Source organism: Genypterus blacodes, unplaced genomic scaffold (genome assembly GCF_046128005.1).
Source record: "Genypterus blacodes isolate CSIRO-AG114 ecotype Tasmania unplaced genomic scaffold, CSIRO-AGI_Gbla_v1 ptg000076l_1, whole genome shotgun sequence".
NCBI classification, from domain to species: Eukaryota; Metazoa; Chordata; class Actinopteri; order Ophidiiformes; family Ophidiidae; genus Genypterus; species Genypterus blacodes.
In genome coordinates this window covers 4689924-4713731 of record NW_027466885.1, presented here as the reverse complement: position 1 = coordinate 4713731, position 23808 = coordinate 4689924, and the positions used below count along the sequence as shown (strand labels likewise).

At 45.8% G+C, this 23808-nt stretch overlaps 2 protein-coding genes across 4 annotated transcripts in view; both read right to left on the bottom strand.

Moving 5' to 3' along the window:
- Positions 1–10424, bottom strand: part of gli3 (GLI family zinc finger 3) — an 88335-nt gene extending 77911 nt beyond the window's left edge. Inside the window, exon 1 of one of the 2 annotated variants that reach the window (XM_076158313.1) lies at positions 9975–10424. The gene's annotated coding sequence lies outside the window, so the exon portion shown is untranslated. The remainder of the gene's footprint in view (positions 1–9974) is intronic. The other variant, XM_076158312.1, reaches the window with a different exon arrangement.
- Positions 10425–21421: 10997 nt separating this feature from the next.
- Positions 21422–23568, bottom strand: LOC143006949 (C-C chemokine receptor type 9-like). 2 transcript variants are annotated; one of them, XM_076158317.1, is made up of 3 exons: positions 23476–23568; positions 23267–23356; positions 21422–22504 (listed from the first exon to the last, which is right to left on the bottom strand). In XM_076158317.1, the coding sequence occupies exons 1-3, from the start codon at positions 23551–23553 to the stop codon at positions 21461–21463; spliced, it is 1212 nt and encodes a 403-aa protein (XP_076014432.1). In that variant the 5' UTR covers positions 23554–23568; the 3' UTR covers positions 21422–21460. The 2 variants fall into 2 exon arrangements, with proteins under 2 accessions (XP_076014432.1, XP_076014433.1); XM_076158318.1 differs by having other exon boundaries at positions 23267–23366; positions 23476–23502.
- Positions 23569–23808: the final 240 nt, after the last annotated feature.

Genomic DNA, 23808 nt, shown 5'->3' with positions numbered 1-23808 from the left:
GATGCCCCAGTGGTGAGCTTTATTGGCTCTTATTAATTCCCGTTCTGGCCCTCGCGGCACTGCCATTTAAACCGAATTAAAGGGGAGAAAATTGGACGAGATGAAGTTGTCTTGGTGTTTGGCTCTCTCATGATAAAAACCGGACCCAAACCGCGGGAGACGCCAAAAAAAAGGGAGGAAGAGGAAGGGGGGGGGACAAATAGGGATGTAAAGGAATGCTGAATGAAGCTACCATGAAATGTGCCGCAATCAGTGAGAGGAATGCAAGGAGAGAGAGACAGAAAGAGAGAGAGAGAGAAGGACGGAAAAATGAAGGAATGGCATCGCTTTAATACTAGACTTCCTGTGTGGATGGGAATGAGTCCAAAAGGGTAACAGTGGGTCACACATTCCACCGATGCCGAAAACGGACGATTCTGAAGTATCTTTTGCGTTCTCCTTATCTTTCATCAGACAGACGGAGAAATGCCTTTGGAACGAGGTCGCCCTGTCAGCGTGCCAAGCTTAATTTGACGTGTCAGTGATGGACAGCAGTGAGACGGGAGGGAGGTTTGGACGGATAAGTACGCTCGCACAAAACGCCTAAGCCTAATGAGGCCGCCGAGTCCGGTCCAACGACGAAATGTGAAAGCTGTTCCGATTTGGCCAAATTACCCATCATTCAAGGCGGTTTTGCAATGCTTCTTTGTAGCTACAGTTTTTGAGCATCAGAAGTAAATGCAGTGAGAGAATGTAGAGCTTCCAAAACTCGACATAACCCGCTAATATAGAGCAAAATATAGTTCCTTTAAGGTCAAGGGTCCATGTCCGGGCAACCACTACACATGTGCGAGATCTTAGGAGTGGGTATCGATGTCCGCCCCTGTCCTCGTCACCCTCTGTTCTAAAGTATCAACTGGCTTTTGCAGTGTCATGGAACTGTGGGTCTGTGCTGAGGGACAGGCGGCGGTGGCGGTGGCGGCAGGTGAGTGTGTGATCTATAGAGTATATGAGGCATAGTATGGCTGAGGGGGTGTGTGAGATCAAAGACAGCTGAAGCTCAGAGGGAGTCCAAGAGACGTTCGGCTCCTTGATGGCTCTCCCATCACCGGCATCGGGAGACAACTCTCTCCCTTCACTTTCATATCAGCCAAAGGGCCCCCCCATCACTATATGCTGGGTACACACACACACACAAGTTCTCATAGGACTTGGTAGTGCAACACCGCTACCCATACACGTATAGATGCACACAGATGAATATCCGTGATTTTGAAAGGCTGTGGCATAAGAAACTGAAAAAATGAAGACGCCGAGTCAACATCAGAGCCATAAACCTCACAGCACAGGCAAGCTTTCAACATAAACTTCCCAGAAACTCCAAGGAGCGCAGTCACAAAATGGCCCCCTGAAAACCCTGAGCTTAAAGAGCGCAGAGCAAGATTGTCATTAGACCAGCAGCCCCCCTCAGGCCCACCGGCTCCATCTTCAGGAAGCCGAACATCTGGGCGTGTTTACTCGTTTCAGCTGTTTGCAGCGCCGCCTCGGATCAATCTGGGGAGCTGTGATGCCATCGCTTAGGACGGCTACTAAACAAACACGCTTACACACTCTGCCGGCTCGCTCATCGCGACCGGAGCCGTGCCCGGGCTAAACGCGGGGCGAATGAGTTTGTGAGGAGGAGGAGGAGAAGGAGGAGGAGGTGGAGGAGGAGGAGGTGGAGGAGGCCTTAATTGGAGCATTTGACGGGAGCCTGGGGTTAATTGGGAAGCATGGAAAGCAGCTGGCTCCACGGTGGAGGTTGAGACAGGGATAATAAGTTCACCCTTTGCAGGAGAGACAGTTGGTGATGAATCAGATCAGAGGAAGAGTGTACTGTAATCATCCTCCCATCAACCCCCCTCCACCCTGATCTCTCTCTCTCTCTCTCGCTCTACTGACAAGCACAGACAACCTGGCTTCCAGCTACACAATCTGGCACCTATCACACAGGACCGGCAGTCGCACACACACACACACACATGCCAGCACACACAACCCCTAGTTCATTCAGCTAATCACTCACACGCACAGTAATTTTCTACCTCTAGGACACGGAACCTGGTTTATCAGTTCGCTGGTCGATGTATGTAAATCTCTCCAACAATGAGTGTACTAATGGCTTATTACCCCGCGTTAGCTGGTTTGCATTGATCTCTATGCCAGAGGGAGACGGGGAAACTAGAGCAGCTCTCTGCTCATATGTACCGAGCGGGACCATAATCACATCCCAGCTTGTTTCAATAAAGGCAACATTAACATAAACCATCTCAAACACACTAAAACCTTCACCCCCGCTCTGTCCGTGCAAGAAAGGAGGAACAAAAACTTTCCTGGATTACAGGCTAACTGGGCCCATATGGGATCGCCACGGTAAAGTTGTCTTTCTTAAGTGCGTAGATTGTGTTTGTCACCACAGATTGTGGTTTTTCAAAAGAGTAACCAGGAAAAGTATTTTACCAGTGCAGAGTTTCAAGTGTGTTTACAAGCACACGGTTCCTGCACTCTCAGCACTAAACTGGTTTCAGAAACGTCATGTGAATGGGAAGACCATTTTCACATATCTGGTTAACATCCTTAAACTGGTAAATGCATGTAAACCAGTTTAAGCCAGTCTTAAACCAGTTTAAGCCAGAAATCAGGTTATTGTAGAACTTCCTGTTTACACACGTTGGTCAGTGAACCGATTTCTCTCCTGGCAAAAGGGATCTGGCCGGGTTACTCCAGCAGATTCATATACCCGCCATCACCGGGTATCTTGTTGTCTCCTAACCTGATCACAGAAACCAGGATTCCCGTTTACATGACATTTCTGAAACCAGATTAAGCAAAAGTGGAGAATCACTGCGTAACTAAAGTAATCGAATGTAAACGCGCTGATGCTGAAGAGTTTTATGCGTGACACTAAACTCGGTTTCTTGTGGTTAGTGCGTGTGTGTGAGTGTGTGTGTGTGTGTGAAGGTAGCCCAGGTAAAGTCATAGGCAGTAATGGGAGGAGACAGGGACTTAGAGCGCCACACAAAAGCCAGGCTTTATAAATAATTCTAAAAGCTAACAGGATCCCTTATACGTGTGAATCGGTGAAATACATTCACACATGAATGCACACACACACACACACACACATACACACTCTGCCCCCCCTTCCCCTGCCACCGGGGGGAATAGGTTATTCACTCTGCTCCACTGGGGCTGTTGTGTCTGACCTGCCAGGATCTGCAAATTTGGGTGAGTGTGTTGCTTGCATAGATGATGGAAGAGATAAAGAAAACAGGCCCATTTTGGAAGAAACACACGTGCATTTACACACACACACACACACACGCACGCGCACACACACACTCATAATGCAGGGCAGCAAAGCACACCGGAGACCTGTCTTGTAAATCTCTTTGTGAAAGCAGCTTTGGGGGGTAGACAGGGGCTTACACACTGAGCCCTGAGGTAGAGCTACACACTCCACTCCCTCTAACCCCCCCACGCTCTTTCCACCTCTCCCACACACACACTCTACACTCTCTCTTGTCTTCTCTTGTCCTCACTTTCCATCTATCCCATATTTCCTCCCCTCTCTCTCTCTTTCCTCCTCTCACCTTTTCCACCACTCCCCTGCTCCTCCCTCCCTCCCTCCTCCCTGCCTCCCTCCCTCCCTCCCCTCGGTCCCGGCCCGGGCACCAGAGCAGTGGTCCTTTAGCCCCGCAGGCTCCCGTGGCGTTGCGGTGACTAATGTCCTGCCTTCGCTCAGACAATGAGTTTGAGACTGAGCCGGGAAAGTGTTGAGGAGGGAAAAAGACTACGGCACCTTTTGACAAATGGAACCCTTCGCACTCTCCTGCCCACTGAGGGAGGCTTTACAATGTCGCGCTCCACGCTCCGCGTCCTCCGAGGGACGGCTGGAACCTGCGAAGCCGCTTCTGGGGGAGTATAATGAATTCTTTGGGAAGTCTAACCTGGCTTTCTTCATGAATAAGATATATTTCCAAAGCATGTCGACCCCTCTTAATAAAAACACCAGTCTGGCAGGAATAGCCAAAGCCGTTTTAGGCCCCCGTATACACGTTAATATTTCTGTTTCTCTATAAATTTTCCAGGCCCCACTTCTTTCCAGGCCTGTCAGTTTGAGGCCAGCCCTACATTTCCCCTGCAAGGTGGAAGGAGCAGCCTGGATGAAAAACTGTCATTAAAGACGGCTGGAGTCCCTCTCTTTCAAGGAACTCAAACTCTCGGATGCTCCCTCCTCTCTCCCCCCCCTTCCCCCCCACCTCACACACACACACACACCCTACCCCCATGCTACCCTGAAAGGAACTGGGCTTTGTCTGAGGGAGAGAGGAATCCCTCCCCCCCCACAATCCTCCCTCCCGAACCCTGTTCCTCGCTCCCTGCGGAGTATTGTTAAAACACAGCCCCCTCTCTTTCCGCGGCCCGGGCTCTTAAAACAGCGCGCTTTGCATGAGAAAAAACGATTAGTCTTCAAATGCTGCACTGTCAAAAGAGGGTCTCTGTCAGGCCGGGGCCAAAATTTGCTCAGATAGTTGAGTCTCCCTATTGTTTTTCTGAGATGAGGCATTATTACCTAGAGCCGGAGTCTGTTAGCATTCATTGCTGAGGAGACCCTACTAGTAAAGGGGTTATACGGGACTGCCCCCACCCCTTTCCCAACTTGCCCCAAGTCCAAAAGCAGACGGAAATGAATGAGCAAAGAGGGGGAAGAGGGGCTCATCTAAACATGTTTGGAGAGGACAGAGAATGTGCCGGGTCTCCTGCTTCTTTCAGGTATTAACCTCGGGATTTACATTTGACACTCAAACAATGGGCTCCTCCTTGACCTCCACTCCAGGATGCAGGGAGAGCTTCAACTAAAGGACGACGCTGGCAGCATGGGACGGCAAACGCGCCGGCTTTACATTATTAGCGTTGCTCCGTGACACTCAAGTGTTCCTACATGACGACACACAACTTCATTACTGGTGTGAAGACGGGATTGTTTGTTAAACTCCCAACTTCCAATATACTTTTTTATCAGCTCAGCACAGATCATTCGGGTGTTAAAAAGTGTGTGTGTGTTTGTGTCCTGGTGTGGCCGCAGCCTAAGTACTAAGTGACAGATCATTGTTCACAGTAAGCGGCCGGCTCATCTGCCCCCCCCCCCCCCCACCCCACCCCTCCTCCCAGCAGCACTCTGGGTGAGAAAGCGCAGACCCCCTCACGGATGCCACAACCGGCTCACATCAAAGCTGACACAATGCCACATCTGCAACAACGACCCACAGGCTCCGGGAAACTTTGACGCAGCGCCACAAGCAAATGGGGCCCCGACCCCGGAGCACTTCAAAACCGCTCGCTGTCGCACTTCACGCCGACGCTTCTACGGCAGCCACAGCAAACAGAGGAGGAGATGCCTGTCGTCCTCGTGCGAGCGCGACCTGACCTGTTTCTCCTCGAGTGTTTGAGAAAGAAAAACACAGGCGCGAGCTGGCACACTCTGCATTCTCACACACATACCTGCGTGTTTTCACTACAATTCATCACCATCTCCAGCAGACGTTAATGCTCCACTGTCAAACACAACTGCACCCACCATAAGTCTGAATCATTTTGATTCAAATTTACTTGACTGTTTTTCCTCTTTTTTTCCTCTTTTTTCTCTCTCCTTTCCGTGGGAGAGCAGTCGACCAGACTAATTGTCAGGTCCAGTTGGAGTTTGAACGCTGGAAAACAAACCAGCCCTCTCAGCCTCTGCCCAGGCAACTTGAGCTCCCGCTTTTTTTCCCCCCTCAAACCATTGAAAAAAGTTGGTCGCATAAGGAAGGGAAAAGAGCGACAAAGAGAAAAGTAAAAGTGTGTTGGGGCGTGAGAGAAGGAGAGCGAGAGAGAGAGAGAGAGAGAGAGAGAGAGAGAGAGAGAGAGAGAATATGAATATGAGCGAGAGCAGCCAGGGGAGAATGCAAGTACATGCATGCGTTTAGAATGCAGCGATGTGTTGAGAGGGCACGCTGTTTGCAAAAAGCCCCAAGTGTAATCACGAATGTGTGTGTGATACACATGCATATATATTTTCGTATGAAATTACAGTATGATAGATTCTTATGGCCTCTTCATAGCCACTTTACCCCCATCACACGCCTTTACGCAAAGACATCAGCCAGCTTGAAAGGTGCCTTTAATGGGCTCCTTGAAGCGGAGAGCAGGGGTCCCGCTCTGGGACAATGACGGCCGAGGTGATTGGGGAGCCGGGGGAGCGGGAACACATAGCATATTAAATCCGAGCTGGCGGAGCTGGGTTCGTCCGCGCGCAGAGCCAGAGTCAGATCTGAGGCATGCCCTGAAGGGATGGCTGGGCCTGGGGATTAGGAGGCCAAGGAGAAGCCCTCGCACACCCCAAGACCCCTTCTTGTCTCCGCTCGCACGCAAATGCATCCCGACATTTTTGACGCTCCTCAGGTTTGCCATCTCAGTCTAACTTTTCGTAGCACCCCTCCGCGCCTCCCAAACCACACCAGCACACACGCACACACAGACACACACACACACACACACACACTCCCTCTCTCCCTCACACACTTTTTTCCTCTCAATCACTACCTCTGTCTGACTTGTCCTCTTTCTTTCCCCACTGTGTCGGTTCCATTTGATGTCAACATATCAAAGTAGCAAATCATCAAAGTGAGAGATTTCATAGGGGGGCGGGAATCTATTCAGCTTTACCACTTATATGCAAGTGAATTACACAGGGAATTATACAAAAATCCACCTGCCCACTGAAAGTTTGGAATATCCTCTCAGTGACGGAAAAAAGTTCCACTGTTTGCACCTGAGCACCATCCCTGTAAATTCTCAAGAAAGCAGAAAATGTTGAAAAAGCTGGAAAACACACAAACACACACACAACTGAGAACTATCTGAAGAATCTCAGCGTGTAAATAGAGAAGAAAGCAAACAGCAAAAATGCTCCATTGTCTCCATTATCTTAGGGAAAATCAACTTCCCTCACATTACCCTCGTTTTAACAAAACACTTGGCACCTCTCTGAGTGGCTGAGATCAGTTCATTAGCACAACAACACAGCTCATTAGGGACTCTGGCATACAAACCTGATAACAGGTATTCTTCCTCTGGGGCGTAAAAAGGCTCGGGGACAGAACCTGCCTTTAGCTGGAAACGCTGGTAAGAAAAAGGGAGAGGGCCATACCTCAAAAGCTAATGGTATGTCATCTCACCGCATTAACGTGACAGCTTCTATTCTGCCAGGTCGCAGGTCACGGCTGTACTGGGCCGGCGGCGCTCTGCATAATTTTACCTAAAGGAGTGTTTAAAGTTGAGATAAAAGAGGGGAGCGTTGTCCCCGCGTACCTCACGGACGGAAAGGAAAGCGGCGATGATGCATCTCTTCTGGCCACAGTAAGCAAACGGCTGTGCGTTATGCATCACATCCCAGCAGATTAGCATCTTAAACACTCCTGCATTCATCACCGCTGCTGCAGCGTAATCACACCAGGTCCAGTTTACTTTAGGGGGCGGGGGGGGGGGGACGTGCACCTGTTCGACATCAGTGCAGTCATTGCAAATACGGAGTAACGCAAATAATACACACAAGTGTACACGTAAGATTTATAGGATATTGAATAAATAAATATTTCATATTCTGCTTTGTGTATTTTATTATAAATCATATATGTTGAAACTGCACAGTATCATTTATGTTGCTGTGTAAAAACAAATTAAAGTGATTATCTCATGAATATTAGAATATTCTTTAAAATGTCACCGCGTTCTCTGTCATCAATCAATCAATCAATCAATCAATCATTATAATTTCACTTGATAAATATTAGATTGGTTGAAAAAATACATTTCCTATAATAAAAATACTCTTTAAAAATAAAATAATATCACCTCTGAATAATGATGATATTGTGACAATTTGGGGGATTTGTTTTATATAATATAAATAGAGAACATGCAGGGTCAAAGTTTGGTCCTATTACTTTCATCTCTGTGAATGAAAATTATAATTACAATTCATTTCATGTTATATTTTTAAATTTAGACAGTCAGGCCTAGAATGTGACAGATTATAGGCCTGAACTATTTAGCTATTTAAAATGTGATCAATCATTGTGACAGTGATTCATTTCCCACTTGATGATTTTGTACGTGTTATTTTGTTATTACAAATATACATTTTAAGTTATTTAAAAGGGAATCAACAAAACACAGAAAACCCCTCGAAGCCAAAATATGAGACGACCAATAAACAAATAAGTAAAGAGAAGTGATTTTCCCTTTTTCACTCATTGCTGCTTCTCCATGCAGCCAGACCTCTGTTCATAATTTGCCAAGTGTCAAAGAAATCGAGGAGGTTAGTGAGCTGCACCTCATGGCCGAGCGCCTCGGACCCTCGCCGTCCGCGTGAAACCCGAGAGCAGACCAGCAGATAAAAATGTGGAACAGCTGGCGAGGACAGGAGGGAAAGTTTCAAACAAATATCTGCACATGTGGCTCGGGGGCTCTCAGGCGTTTTCATGTCCACCATCCCCAAACAAACACACACTGACTTCTGTTAGATACACTGCTTTTTTTACCCCCACACACACAGACACACACACTAACCCCACATGAGTGTGTTTTTGCAGTGGATTTAGTTTTGAAAGGAGATAATAATGTCCCTCTGTGTCACTCCTATACATTCTATAATTTCCAGAATTGTAGTGAATTCATCTCAGCTAAATTACAGTGGAATCTAGCTATTTCTCATTTTTCTGGGGGCCCCTTAAATTCCTCACAAGGACCCCTGCTGGGGCCCTGGACCCCAACACTAAACTGTAATGGGCCTAAATTTCCCTGGCAGGCGAGCGAGCCGAGAATCACACGGCTCCAACAAACTCCCTTCATCCGACCTCTGAATCCTTTAAAATGTTTGAATGTGAGCAGATAATTTCAAAAGCTCTCAATGAGAAAATGTGCAAAACAGATATTGATTAAAAATGTCCTGCTCCTTAGTGATTTTCTTTCAATTCTGTCACATTTCCTGTTATGTCCACCACACATGCCTGCAATACTGCAAACAGGTGAAAATGCAAGTAGAATATCTGCAATTATTTCCCCTCAATGCTAAAAATAAATGTATTTAATGGCAAATATGAGACTAAATAAATTGTTACTATGGGCAACATGCATGCATGAATAAGGCCGCCACTTTTAAAAAGTTGGAAAATATTATAAAAGCAGCTCTGTAAAAATGACCAAGTGGTGTTCAGGTTATAGAAAATGAAATGTGTCTAATTATCAAAGGTCACTGCAGGGGTCAAATTAAATTAAAGCTTTGGTTGATTTTAAACGTTTCCTTTCAAAATACAATTGTACCTCATTTTTAAATATAAACGTCATCTTAACACTCTGCAGCACATAAACCGAATCAATAACAGAGTGAAATATGATCACGCATGCACATAAATATGCATGCCCTCCCTCCCCCCTCTTAACCCCCCCACGTTTCTTTAGGCAAAGGTCCAAAAGAAAGTTTGCACAAGTTCCAAGTGAAGTTTCAGCAAAACCTGAACCTCAAAACACGCATCTTACAACTTTTTTTCTCTCTTTTTTTTGCGTAACTTTTACGTAACTTAAAGCAAAACCGGCTGTGCGCGAGGGAGGCTCAAACTGCACATCTGCGTTAATCACAAACTTAAGAAAGCGTGAATGTGGTGCGTTTAAGGCGTCTCCGTCTTCTTCTTTTGGTCTTTTTCTGCAGCTTGTGTGTGATCCGGACGCTTTTTAGACGTTTTAATCCGGCTTCACTTCTGCACCTCAAACTTGTATGAAATTCCATCGTGTTGTAACGTGAAACCTCCGCCGCTCGCGCTCGCTCGCTCGCTCCGCTCAGTTTGAACTCCGGCAAACTTTAACAAAGTCACCCAAACGCGCAACAGCGTCAAAGCAAAAACACAATTACTTACTTACGTTTTTTTTTCCTTCTTCCAGATGCTTCTTCGCCTTTTAGTTAAGCTTCTCAGAGTGTAAAAACGCCTAATCTTCTCTCTTTCTCCTCCTCTTCCTCACTTGCAGATGTGCCTCTCTGGAGTTGTTCGGGACTTTTCTCTTCCTCTTTCACGCCGCGAGCTCCAATTCCAAAAAACGGCGCTGGCAGATTTTTCTTCCCCTTCTCCTCCTCTTCTTCTTCCTCCTCCTCCTCCTCCTCCTCCTTCTTCTCCTTCTGCTTCTTCTTCTTCTCCTTCAACCACCGCCGGACAAACAGCATCAGCCCCCGCCGGTAATAATATGTGCCGTGAGCGGGCTGCGGACGTGCGCGAAAACAACATGCGCGTCAGAGCAGCAGCGCGTGGAGAGTTGTTATTACATGAAGTGCGCTTTTTTAAACCAGGAGAAGAAGAGAGAAGAGAAGAGAAGAGAAGAGGGCGAAGTGTGGGACTCCAGCTGCTCCTTCCCCCGCCTGACTCCTCCTCCCTTCGGATGGCTCCCTCCTTTCCTCACTGCCTCCCTCCTTTTTCCACTCTATGGACCCCTCTCTTCTTCTTCTTCTTCTTCTTCTCTTTCTTTCCTTCTTTCTTTCCTTCTTCTCCAATGGGGCATATTAACCAAAATCAAACCCAAAATCAGCTCTTTTTTTAGTAAGATTCTAGCTCCAAGTTGACCGCGGGACGTTTCAAGTTTAAGTCAAAATGTCTCTATTTCTATTTGTAATCAGGATCATTATAAGGAAATATTTGTTTTGTGTTTTTCCGTGTGACCTGATTAGGATTCTGAGTCAACATAATCACACAAAAGTGCAAGAAATGCAGTACAGTCAGTGCACATTGCGTGTTTAATTACCTATAATTAAAGGTGGAGGACATATGTGACGTGACCAAATTGCGTTTAGGAGCGATGTCAGCCAACATTACTCTTTTAAAAATATGATGATCAACAACACACAACAACTCGTCACCTAATGGCACATGTGCTTTTATTTTACATACAAATCCTGATGATAAAACGTCTCTTAGACTTCTAATTATTTCGCCTAATTATGTCACAGTAATTTGTCTGTGTGTGTGTGTGTGTGATGTGTGTGTATGAGTGTGTATGAGTGTGTCAGTGAAGGTTTTGGTGATTTCTTTTCACATTTCACACACACACTATGCTCGAGCACACACACACTTAAAAACCCCAATTGTGGAACAATGTGACTCACATATTGGCATAACTGTCGGTTGAAGAGCTTTAAAAGAGCTGAAGGAGTCTTCACAATGAGCTCTGCTGCTGTAACTGCAGAGCGGCGGAGGGGAGGCCTTGCCTTTGCGTTTGGTATAATCAATATACATAATCAATATACAGGGAAATGATGTGGTAAAAGAGGTCTTCGGGGTGTTGTTTCAATCGATGAAGAGGAGGGAGTTTGGAGAGGAAAATCGCCGGTTAATCGTTTAACCAGGATTTGAATGTGTGTGTGGTCACGAGGTCAAAGCCGTCAAAACACACTTATTTTATTTAACTCGATCGCAACGTATACATCATCAGATTCTGCGGCGATTGAGGAAATCAGTAGATGAGGCGAGTCCTCCAAAGCCGACGTTCGGTATTTTCAAATCACCTTCCAGACGCTTGTGGTTATTATGATGCCAATAAAGGCCTTATTGACTAATTACTGCCTTAATCAATCACAGCCTGAGATCCTCTGTCACAGCTGTCACCATCCTTTCATCAATAATCACCCAAATATGCATGTTTCATTCTGGTGTCTGTCAGAATATGTAGATAGAAAGTTAATCAAACAGCTCAACTTTAAATCGCTATTTGCATTTTCTGTTACATCTACAGGTTGAACGTGTGTTTCCATAACAAAAGTGAAAATCTGAACGCCACTTTTCTATAGATGGAATTCAAATACAGAGGGTGGCAGAATATGAAGCGTGATATAAATCAGTGTCCCGTGCAATGAAAACGCTCGTATCCGTGACGACAGAAAGTCAGTGGAGAGAGGAGACAGTCAAAGGTGCTCTGTACGACACGGCTAATTCTCCTGTCAGCGTGTCAGCCGGTGCTCATCTGGCCCGGACTACACAGAGATAAAGTCCTTGTTATGAATCTCTCAAAGAGAATCCGTGGAACGTGGAGGTGAAGAAGAGAGGGGTGGGGTGGGGGGGTCGATGGAGGCGGCTGGGAGGGGTGAGGTGGGGAAGAACAAGAGGGGAGTGCAGGGGAGGGGGATGGAGGGGGGGTGGGGTTGCACATGGGCATCAGTAGGGTTAGCGGCTCCCGAAAGTATTTCATCAAAGAGGGCCAGGATCCTGGGGATTGAGATTCTGCCTGGAGGCAAGTAACCAATGGTCTCCCAAGAACATATTCCAAAGTAGGACTCACAGAGCCAAAGCACACATCAAAAGCACCTCTGTAGCCAAAGCGATTCTGGAGGAGAAAGAAAGGGGTTTGGGTCCCTTCTTGGCCCCCTCTAAGCCCCAGATCTCACCCCAATTAAGAAGGAACTACTGTTTGTTCCAGACCCTGAGATCTACAGACACGGAGGTGCACACAAACACACACACGCACATGCACACGCACACTGCAGACACTCGACACGAAACTCATTAAAGAAGCCACAGATACGCATTTCCTAACCCCTCGCCCCACACACACACACACACACACACACACACTCACACTCACATGCACAAGCGGCAAAAATGTGAGAGAAATTCTTAAATATCAACATCTGTGTCCCGCAATCCTTTTTTTTTTTTTTTTTTTTAAGATAATGACCAACTGTCAGAGTGTGTTTCCAGTTTCAGCAATGAGCTCACAGAAATGATATGTAGTGCTCGGCCAGTCCATGTATGTTACACCAGTAACAGTAAATCAATACTTGGCAGAATGTTGTGTAGGCATTTGGATTTTTGCCTTTAATTCTTCGCCGCTGGACAGATGTCACTGTGAAATGGATACGGCAGAATAAGCACATTATATCCACACAGATGTGAGAGCTGGAAACGCAGCGGCTACACTCACCAGCGAGGGGCAGCGGCCTGTGTGTGTGTGTGTGTTTCACATATATTTGTACTTGGAGGAGGAATATCTGAAGTACTTTGAGGGTGTAATCTTCTCGTCTGAGCGGCGTAAAGCAAATCAAGGCTTTTGAAAGTGGAGTTAAGGGACCAAAACAAACAAACCCTGACAAATTTTGTTTTGTTGCCGGGTTAAAGAGAAAGAAATGAGTGTTGTGATAATAATAACAGCACTTAATTGCATGATTTGTCATAAGAAACTGTATTTCTTTCATGTATCCGGAATTGTGTTGTGTACATTGGGATAAACATGCTTGTTTTTATCATTAAGCTGATGTATTATTGATGAAAAAAGTGACAATAATAATGAAAAATGGAACAATATGATTTTGTAAAAATTCCTGGAGTATCAATTGCTTTACCCTTCAACCACATTATGTCATAAATAGGGATATTTCTCTTTAAAGATTATTAGATCATTGTATTCCCAATCATTCTCTATAACCTACAATCCAGCAGTGTAGCAGTACAAAAAGCATTGTCTGTGTGTGTGTGTGTCTGTGTGTTGTTACGAGAGGATTATTAGCCCAAAGTGTTTGTTGCTTCATGCACTTAATCCCAAAACTACAGCAGGCGAGTGTGTGAGTGTGTGTGAGTTTGCCACCTGACACTGGGCCTGTTTGCCAGAGAAGAAGCAGAGAGTCGCGACGAAACAAACACGGCGCACACCACTGACCTCCAGTCGTCCACTGTCAGGAGTGTGTGTGCGTGAGTGTGTGTGATCCATCCTGAAGCTTTGAACTACACAGGCAGCCCGTTCAACAGAAGTGACGGGAACAGAACACACACTCCTCCTTGCTCTGCCTCTCTGTCCCTGTTACCTACATACAGTGCACATCCATACACACACACACACACACAGACACACATTCAAACAATCAGGACACTATTAGTCACACACCCCCCTCTTCACACACACACCCCAGCCCCCTGCCAGTGTGACTTAGCGCAGGCCATTAGTGTGAATGACTGATAAGACCCTCAGCCCCAATGATCAGTAAAGGATATTTGCAGTTATTTTGAATCCGTCAGAAATAATAAACGCAAAACTATATCCACTTCAGCTATTTAAGCAATTTTCCTGTGATAACGTCCCGGGGGGATTTCATGTGGATTCCAAATGACGACATAATAAAACAGCGACTCCGGCACCCCTCTTATCAGGGCGGATTAAAAGGGAATAATGAAACAGGGAACGTTTGGAGCCTTGTGTGGTATGAATATGATTATCTAATGGACTCCAATGGAAAAGCATGTTAATTCCACTTTAACGCCAGACCTTTCCCAGACTATCTCCTGCCCCTGGCTTCTCCCTGAGACCCCCTCGCCTCCCCTTCCCCCCTCTGCCCCTGCGTCTCCCCAAACTCGACCCGTTTCCTCTCCATGAAAGTTTAAATAACTGTTCTGCTTTTCCCGCAGAAGTCATTATGCGGCGGCGTCTATCTCCACGTGCCTTCGTGCATGTGTGTGTGTGTGTGTGAATGTGAGCATGGGAGAGCGATAAACCCCCCAACACACACACCACCCCACACACACACACACAAACCCTTGCCTTCGTCTTCCGCCCCTCTGTCGCTCTTTAGGTCTGATTGGAGCGCGTCGGCCCCTCGAACTCTCAGACAAAAGCACTGGAGGCCACTTATCAATATTCAGATGATTTCCTCCCGCGTGCAGATCATTATTACTGCTGGGAGAAGAAGAATATGGGTCACTTTCATACACACTCGCGTCAAACTTTTTCCAGAATGCATTTGAAATCATATTACATGGTTTGATACTGAGGGCGTAGGAATTAGAATACTGGGCCAAAAATGTATTCTAATCGCTTTGCTGTGAAGAATCCCCACTCAGTTTAACCACACAGGGCAAATGATACAGTGTTAACAAATAATGGAGTCATTGGACGCTGACCGGAGTTGTTTGTCCAGTGAAAAACTGTCAAATTTGATTTAAAAACAGTTGATCTGTTATATGCACGTGCACACTTTAATCCATTATTTCTCTGTGCTGGGATTAAGGAGAAAAATTGGGAGTAAACCACAAACTCAGATGGTATTCTGTGAATAAACACGACTTATTTCTGAATCAGATTGCCACAGGAAGAGACTGACTGACAATCCGGCGGCCGCACTGACTGCCGTCGCACTCGCCTTGGCAGTATAATGTTCAAGCTACGAGTACATAACATGGCCGTTTAATCCGTTCGGAGCACTTTGGCACTTAAAGGCATCGCGTCCTTGTCAAGGGCAAAGAATTATCTAACCAAACCCCCCCCACCCACAATAAAGATTTCAGTCATGCTCGCTGGCTTTGGCTGTCAAGATCCTGTTCTGCGATGTTGTCGAACACGCTGCGCCTGTGCTGGAACTCAAAGTACCTCGAGATGACCCCCCTCCTCCTTTTTGCTCGACGAATTAGTGGCTGACCATTTTGGCTCCCGTGTCAAGGGGGCGGAGGGGGACAGGGGTGGGGGGTCATCATTAGGCCCATTAGGCTCCTTCAGCCGACCAGTCAAGTCCATTCTCGTCTAGCAGAGGCACGAGTACTGTTGTGGATCAGCGCAAACATCCTGAAAGCAGACTGAGCTCCCGCAGGACTCAGTTAAAGAAAAGCATCAATATTTCATCAAACTACTCTCTCTTTCTGGTCCAGATCAAAGCCTCGACTCCCACAGTCCTACAGGTAGAGATGGCTCTTTTGTTTTCGCTCCTCAGGTAGAGCAGCAGTCAGACTCTGTTCGCTTTTTGGCAAAAACCCCCCTCGCACCGCTCGGCTCGTCCATCTCTCTCTCACAAGCCTCGCCGGCAGAGGAGGAAGAGCCGAGGCTGTGAGGGTGAAAACATGTTTCAGAGATGGAACATGTCTTGGCCCTTATTTCCTCCTCTTCCTGTTTGTTTCGCAGTGAGACTAATGGTGGTGAGAGCGCACCGTGAGTGCCTCCACTTTGTCTTTGAAATAGCAAAAATAGTGCTGTATATCACCTCCTCGTCACCATCATCATCATCATCCCTGCAACACCAGCCAGGGTGGCAAGCAGCTAAAGCACAGTTACAAAAGTGCTGCTACTCTTACAAGACTTTCTACTCCAGAGTGAAATATTGGACTTTATACTTAATTCACCACATGTACGTTTGCAGAATAGCATTTTATTAAAACATGACAAGAGATGATTTCTGTTCAGGAAGATTGAAAGTTTTTGTAGAATATCCTCAGCCTGTGAAGCTGCAATAATTTTTAAAAGTGCATTCCCAGTAACAAAATATTTGAATACACTAAATCAGTCATTCTCAAACTGTGGTACGCGAACCATGAGATAATTAAAATGCAACTTAAAATAAGTTTAGCCCTTCATCAATGTTTGCACACGGCACACTACCAACCATACCTATTGTAGCAACGACTGTGAACTGAGTTCTGACGTTAGCTCAGCGCGCATCGAAATTTCCGCTGCATTTGAACGCAACATTTATGTTCGGGAGGCGGGGTAGTGCGTGCTTCGAAATTTGCGGTCTGACGATCTCTCGCGGCACACCGATTGAACAACACTGGGTTAAAGCACAGGAGGCTTCGTATCGTGCCAGCCTCAAAGCTGGTAAGCCGCACACAATTGGTGAGCAGCTGTGTCTACCATTAGCCAAAGAGATGGTACACATAATGTGTGGCGAGAAGGTCGCCAAACAGTTGAACTTGGTGCCACTTTCCAATGACACAGTGTCGAGGAGAGTAGGAGCCATGGGAGATGACGTTAGGAAGACACTGATTGAACGCATTAAAAATAGTCACTGTTATTCCATCGAACTGGACGAGACTACTGATGATGCAGGTTTGGCCAATTTACTTGTTTATGTCAGATATGGGCATGATGGTGCAATTTGGGAGGACTTTCTGTTCTGTCAGGCCTATAAGAGTTATAAATAGTTGCCAAAATGCTGTGTGTTTACAGTTGTTTGTGTTTTTGACTGAAATGCAGTTGTTATTTATGTTATCACATGCTGTGTGTGTGTGTGTGTGTGTGTGTGCAATGTGGCTGTGACTGACAAAGGTCAAAATAAATAATATTCTTATGAGGAATAAATTTGCATAGCAGCTGAATAGGGTAGGCCTACGCTACTGTATTTTAACATCAGTACTTGGAGAGCCAAACATTCTCTGATGTGGTAAATATATAAAAATATATGGTGATAATACAACACAACTATCATGCAATTTGATTGATATGAATGGTGAATAAAAAATATGACTGTTGACTTTATTTAAACTGTATAACCAAGGCAATTTACAGATTTGAAGATTGTTTGACCAATTTTTAAAACAGGGGCCATTTCTAATTTCGCAAATTTTGATAAGAGGACATTTATTTGTAATGGAGTATTTTTCCAAATGTGTCTCCTCTTCATGCTGGGGTCCATCACTCATTCTATGTTGGATGTTTATTCCAACAAACTACTTTATTTACCATAAAGTCCAACTCTCCATCTCCTCCTCTGTGTGCTTATACGTTTGAATGATTGCACATATAAGGTTTATTATTGTAGTGGAAATAACATCTAATTTAATTCATCATATTGCTCAGCAGTGACATGCGGCTCATCTAAATGGATGGAAATCCGTCACCTTGAAAGTAAACATACAGCAGATATGATATGGAAGAGGAGCTAATCAGATTGTTGCACATGAGGAAGAACGTTCCCGTATGAGCTGTCATTCATCAGCAGAAAGCCTCCTTCTTTAATCCGTGATAAGTGTGTGTGTTTGTATTGTGCACCAGGATCCCACTGTGTGTGTGCAAGCGTGTGTGTGTGTACACGTGTTTCCCGCCTCTGCGTTGTTGCGCGGCGGGGGCCTCGCGCTCTCATCGTCGGCGTCAATCTGCGGCTGTCACTGCCGGCCGGACAGTGACTAACGACGCTCGCAGTCAGTCAAACACTTATCACCGCACAGGTAACACACAGGCCTCGGAAATGACTGACAGGAAATGGAAACGTCTCTCATTCTGTGGGCGCCGGCAGCTGAAGTGAAATATTAGCTGTGGGAGCGATGGCGGCTGATAAGAGGCTCGCTGTTTGGGCTGTGATTGTGGAGGTCTGAGTTCTATTACGTTTCTTTCTACATGCGGGAGTGCGGGGAACATCCCGTTTGCTGGGATAAAGGATCGTTTTCACTTTCCCGCTACGTTTTTGTGGCAACTTCGCCAACAAACCAACCCTCCAACTTCTCATGATGAGCTATTTATGATGTTCAATCTTTACTTGTTAGAGTAATAAATGGTGGGTCATTGTTGATACGCGAGCCGTTGTCCCTCGGGCTCTCGGCAGGCCGCAGAACCAGATCAGAGGCCCATTGAAACTAGAATGCAACCCGGTCAATGTCAAGAGGTCACATATGCTTACTCTGTCTCTCCTATTAGTCATAGACTCCACTATGCTCTCCCTCTATTCCCCTCTCACACACATCACACACACACACGCACTCACACACACACATAATTCCCCCCGTGCAGAAAGATGGATGGGATGTTCCCAAACCACAGGTGCTGCTCCACTTGTGAGTCTTTCACATTCTTCACTACACTCTCGACCCGCTTGGTTTTTACTTTTTACCGTTTCCCCCAGTGGCAATTATCTGAGCTGGGGAATAATGAGGAGCAACACGGAATATTAGGAATACTGTGTGCGATCAATCTGCCTGTCAATTAGTGTTTCTGTTGAGATGAGCTTCTTCTTCTTCTTCTTCTTCCTCTTCTGTGGAACAATACAGAACTCATCAGTTTGGAGCTTGAAGTTTGCGTGTAACTCTGCTCACACAAACTCAGCCTCCCACTCCACATTGCCACTAGATGGGGTTAGTTTCATCTCCAACTTGGGGCTTTAACCAGTAACCCTCACTGTTTGAATCACAGGCTTGATCTTCTAACGCACTTGCGCCATCTTGTGGTTGATAATGGCCCTTACGAAATACAAGATAAAGATGCTTTCAACCACAGCTGTCCTACTGAAGTGACATCTGCATGTGGTGGAAACAAGCACAACAAGTCTGCAAATGTGAGACTTAAGAACCTAAACTCATACCCAAAGAATTCGCCCTCCCTGCTCCACTTATCATCGACCGATTTATGTCAACTCCACTTTGTTCGGTTTTCTTGTATCTGTGGCCTCCGTTTAAATGGGACTTTTGTTGGGCTTTGGCCATGCGCTGTTTTGGTGAGTGGACTCTTTTGTTTGTTTCCTGCGTTCCAGGAATTTGTTTTGGGTTCTACTCACGCTTGCTTCGTCAAGCGTTCCGGTCTCTGTGTCTCCCGCCACAGCTTTACTTGTCCTGTGTTCGTCATGCTGGTTTGTGTTCTTCATTAAATTCTGTTATACACCCGATTCCATGTTCTGGTGTCTGTGTTCCGCATAACTGGATCCGACATTAAAATAACTTGATTGCCTGCCGATCATAACACTAGGATGCTACTTTGCGTTTACTCAGATGCAGAGGAGTAACATTGCCCTCAGCAGTTGTCAGATAAGACGAATCTGAGTCATCTGCCGGGGATCCCAGAGGACGGCGGCAGCGGGCTGCAGGAGGAGGCCCGGGCTCTGCACTTTAGAGGGAGCGTGGATGTTATTGACGTGAGCGATGGCTTCCTGTCGTGCAAGAGGACGAACCCATTTCAAAGGAGGAAAACGAAAAAACTTGTCTGTGGTCTCACCTGAATTCAGCAGGTTGGCTGCATCTCTCAGGGGCCGACCTCAGTGACCACAATAACACGGCAGTTTGTTTTGATGCTCAGTGTGAAGCTGAACATGTTGTGCCCTATAGGAAACCTCACTAACTCCCCCCTTCTGTCTGTCTGCCTCGCTGTCGACAAGCTTCTGAAGTCCTAAACAAGTTTACTGTGCATTACTGTGCCTTTAACTCACGTATGGTTTATATTCCATGCCAAACATCCTTTCATAATTAACATTTCTACCCGATTTTGAGCAATGTGCGTGTGGCACTTAATGTTTGTTTCCCACACTTGCAGTGGGTTGTGTGCGTTTTGCAATTCTTGTTTTTTGTGGAGCAGAAGTGTAAGATTTCACAATTTCACACTTCTCAGTATCACCCTCTCACCATTTGACCCCTGACGTCAAACACATCCTAATATTCAACCCAGCACATCCATTCACCTCATAACCAGCATCTATATTGAATCACAAATCTATTTTGGTTTACAGTCTATAGAGAAACTTGTGTTCTCTATGTGTGTGTGTGTGTGTGTGTGTGTGTGTGTGTGTGTGTGTGTGTGTGTGTGTTTCTCACACTCGCAGCATGTTGTCCTTGTTTTGCAGAGCAGGAGTTTCAGTTTACCATTATCTCTGAATTTGCCGCTCTGGAGAACCTAAAATTCATATCGGTGCAGCTCAAATATGACCCAGAGCAGCCGCAATGAACACCAATCATCAAATGTGGACATAATTACAGTTTCATCATCATATTACAGAATGAAAGAATGTAATTTAAGTCATATTTGACACAAACGGTGCATACGTGTCCTATTCTGTGGTACTTCTCCAAATTTAATGAGCAAACTTTTAGAGTTGTGAAATCGTGCTTGTTATCCCCAAAAGCACAGGTCAGACAAATTCAACTGTTTCCACACTGAACTCTGCGCTGCTTCTCATGCAGACGGTGTGAATGTGAAACGTTGCGGAGGAAATGACTTAACACGGCACTTCGTCTGCATTCCCTGAGAGTCGTAGTTGCTATGAGATCATTGATGCCAGTATGAACGGGCAAACCGCAGCTTTCACTGTGAAACTGCCAAGTCACAGTCATCGCCAGACAAGCGTCTCGGTGGGACGTGGCTCAGACTGTCAACAACCTAAACTTTGTGGATTGAACCAGCCACATTCACAAGTGTGTGTCCCACCACAGTGTGTACGTTACACCACTGAAAGCTTCTGTTGCTCTATTATGAACTCTCATGGACTTAAATGGATGTTGTTGCCCACTGATTCAAATTTTTAACAGGTTTCATTTGGTAGAGGCATCGACAAAATCGCAAACAACTAAAATGTTCTTCATTTTTAATTGTCAAAAATCTATTGTTTATTCAACTACAGCAGCACACAATAAGTACAAAACAAGTAAGAAAACTTTAAAAAAAAATAGTGCAGTATACAAAACAGTGAAAAGCAAACAATCGTGAAATTCAGATTATTTACACTAATATACATTTTATACAGGTGTTGCAAAAAATATTGTACTTCTCTTGGCTGTTGAAATATGATGAAAGTATGATGAATGTGGCTGAATAAGGCTGGAAATGTTGTCCTAGTTATCTGTAATGCATGTGGTGACACTTTTATGAAGCCCGGGAACGTCTACTCAGGTCTGAGGTCTCGAGGGACGTTTACTTATAAGGAAAGAGCCGGGGTGGTCTCAGTATCTGACATAACAGAGGGGCGTTTGGGAGTAGACTGGATGGAGCTGAAGGCTCCCTTGTCCAGTCCATCAACAAACATCTTCCCAATTTTCAGGAGGTCTTGTCGGAACCGAACTCCGATGAAGACGTACAGGAAGGGGTTCAGGCAGGCGTGGGTGAAGGCCAAACTCTTGGCTATCTGTCCGGCAACATCAAAGCGTTTTGCAATGTTGCAATCGGTGATGGAAATATTCACCGCCTGCTTCGCCTCCAATATCAGAAGACTGTTGTGCGGCAGTTGAGACAGGACAAAGACAGCCACCACGGCAAAGATCACCTTGAGGGCTTTATGCTTTTCAAAGCTTTTGGCCTGCAACAGCGTGCGAATGATGACAGCGTAGCAGAAGATCATCACCAGTAAGGGCAAGCAGAACCCCATGCAGATCTGAAGGGACAGCACGAGGATCTTTGTTCTGTTGTATATGTTGTACCAGTAGACCAGGGTACAGAAGGGCATCTGAATTTCATCCGTCTTCACCTGGGCGAAGATGAACTCAGGGAGGGCGAGGAGAGCGGAGACGATCCAGACCAGCACGCAGACAAGTTTGCTGTAGAACAGCCTCTTCCTCTTCAGGTTCTGGGCCTTGGTGACCTGCACAATAGCAATGTAGCGGTCCACGCTAATGCAAGTCAGCAGGAGCATACTGCTGAAGAAGTTGATCTTGTAGACCGCTGACACTACCTTGCAGACACCTGTGCCAAACTCCCAGCCCTTGATAGCGTCGGCCGCCCAAAAGGGCAGCGTACACAGGAAGAGGAGGTCAGCCACGGCCAGGTTTAGCAGGTACACATCGGTCATTGTTTTCAGCCGGTTGCGGACAAAGGTGTAGATGGAGACCACCATAAGGTTCCCGATGGCTCCCAAGATGAAGATCATCCAGAAGAGGGGCGGCTCGTAGTGGCCGCGGAACTGCCTGACCCAGGCTCTGTCGCACATGCTTCCAGTCGGCCCAAGGTCATAGTCGCCGGAATAGTCCTGCAATCAAAGCAAAACAAAACGATCACTTGATGTGGAAATAAAGAGGATTGCATGCAACGGATCCAGTTTTAGTGTTCCATCATTTCCTGTCAGTTGATTTTTTTGTCTTCATCTCTGCTGTCAAGGTTTCATAACAGCAATGCATCTGGTAGGGATAAAGCGATACGACGCCAAACGCTGCCGATGACGTAAGCGCTAACCAGACTGCTGTCAGGTGCAGGTGTTGTGTCTGCGGAGGAGAAACCACACCACTGCACAACTTCCTGCCATCATCCAAGGCTGAGGGGGTGAGGGGGATAAAGGATCCTGAGGGGCTCCAAAAAAGGGGCCCACCACACACACTCAGTAACCCAGCACCATTGACGTGAACGTAGATGTAGGGCAGAGATAAAACAAGCTGGGGTGAAACCGAGGCTCAGTTTTTAGCAAACGGTGGAAAATTTGATGCTGCACCTCTCTGTCATTTGATTGTGGCGTAGATGAGTACGTGAGATAAATCTGCCTGGAGCATCAAATACACTGTTTACACATCAATTACAATCATTTACCAGGGAACTCATGTCAGATTTATCATATTTAGTCGTGTGCATGTGCAATTTCTATGCTTTAAAATCAAGTTTTTTTCCCACTTGTTGAATAGCAAAAACCCTCAAAGCTGCACATCCTCAAAAGTTTAACCTGTGAATGTAAACAATCAGAACTGCAACTTTTGTCTTTGATACCAACATTTCACTATAAATACTTTCAAATGATACTTACAGTTTCGTCAGAATAATAGGTGGTAGAAATGTCTGGTAAAAAGGTGGTCACATCCATTTGATCATCCAGTGAATCGTCCATTTTTTTTTTCTATGAGGAACTAGAGAATGTCAGATAAAATCATATAATCATGCTTAAAAATTGGATGGCAACAACGGATGCTCTACATTTTGTATTTCTAATGTCTAATTCTGCAGAGAATGTCTTACCCAGTCGGTAATGAGATGCGGGGAGCAGCCTGATGCCTGGAAAGTACAGCTAGAGACTCTGGCAGCCAGTCTCATCATCACTTACTTATATGGTTTCCTTTTAACCACAGAGTCACGTGTTGTTGCACAGCGCTGTCTGCGTGTGTGTGTTTTTCAACGTGCAATTTAAAAAAAAAAAAAAAAAAAAAAAAAAAAAAGCAGCATACGCCACCTCGACACACAATCTGGCAAATGACAATCCCCAACTATAAGATGTTGTGGGAGCGGCCAGCATCACTGTCAGCACTCTCACTCGATGAAAACTCGCAGTTACTTCAAAGCTTTGCACGCAAT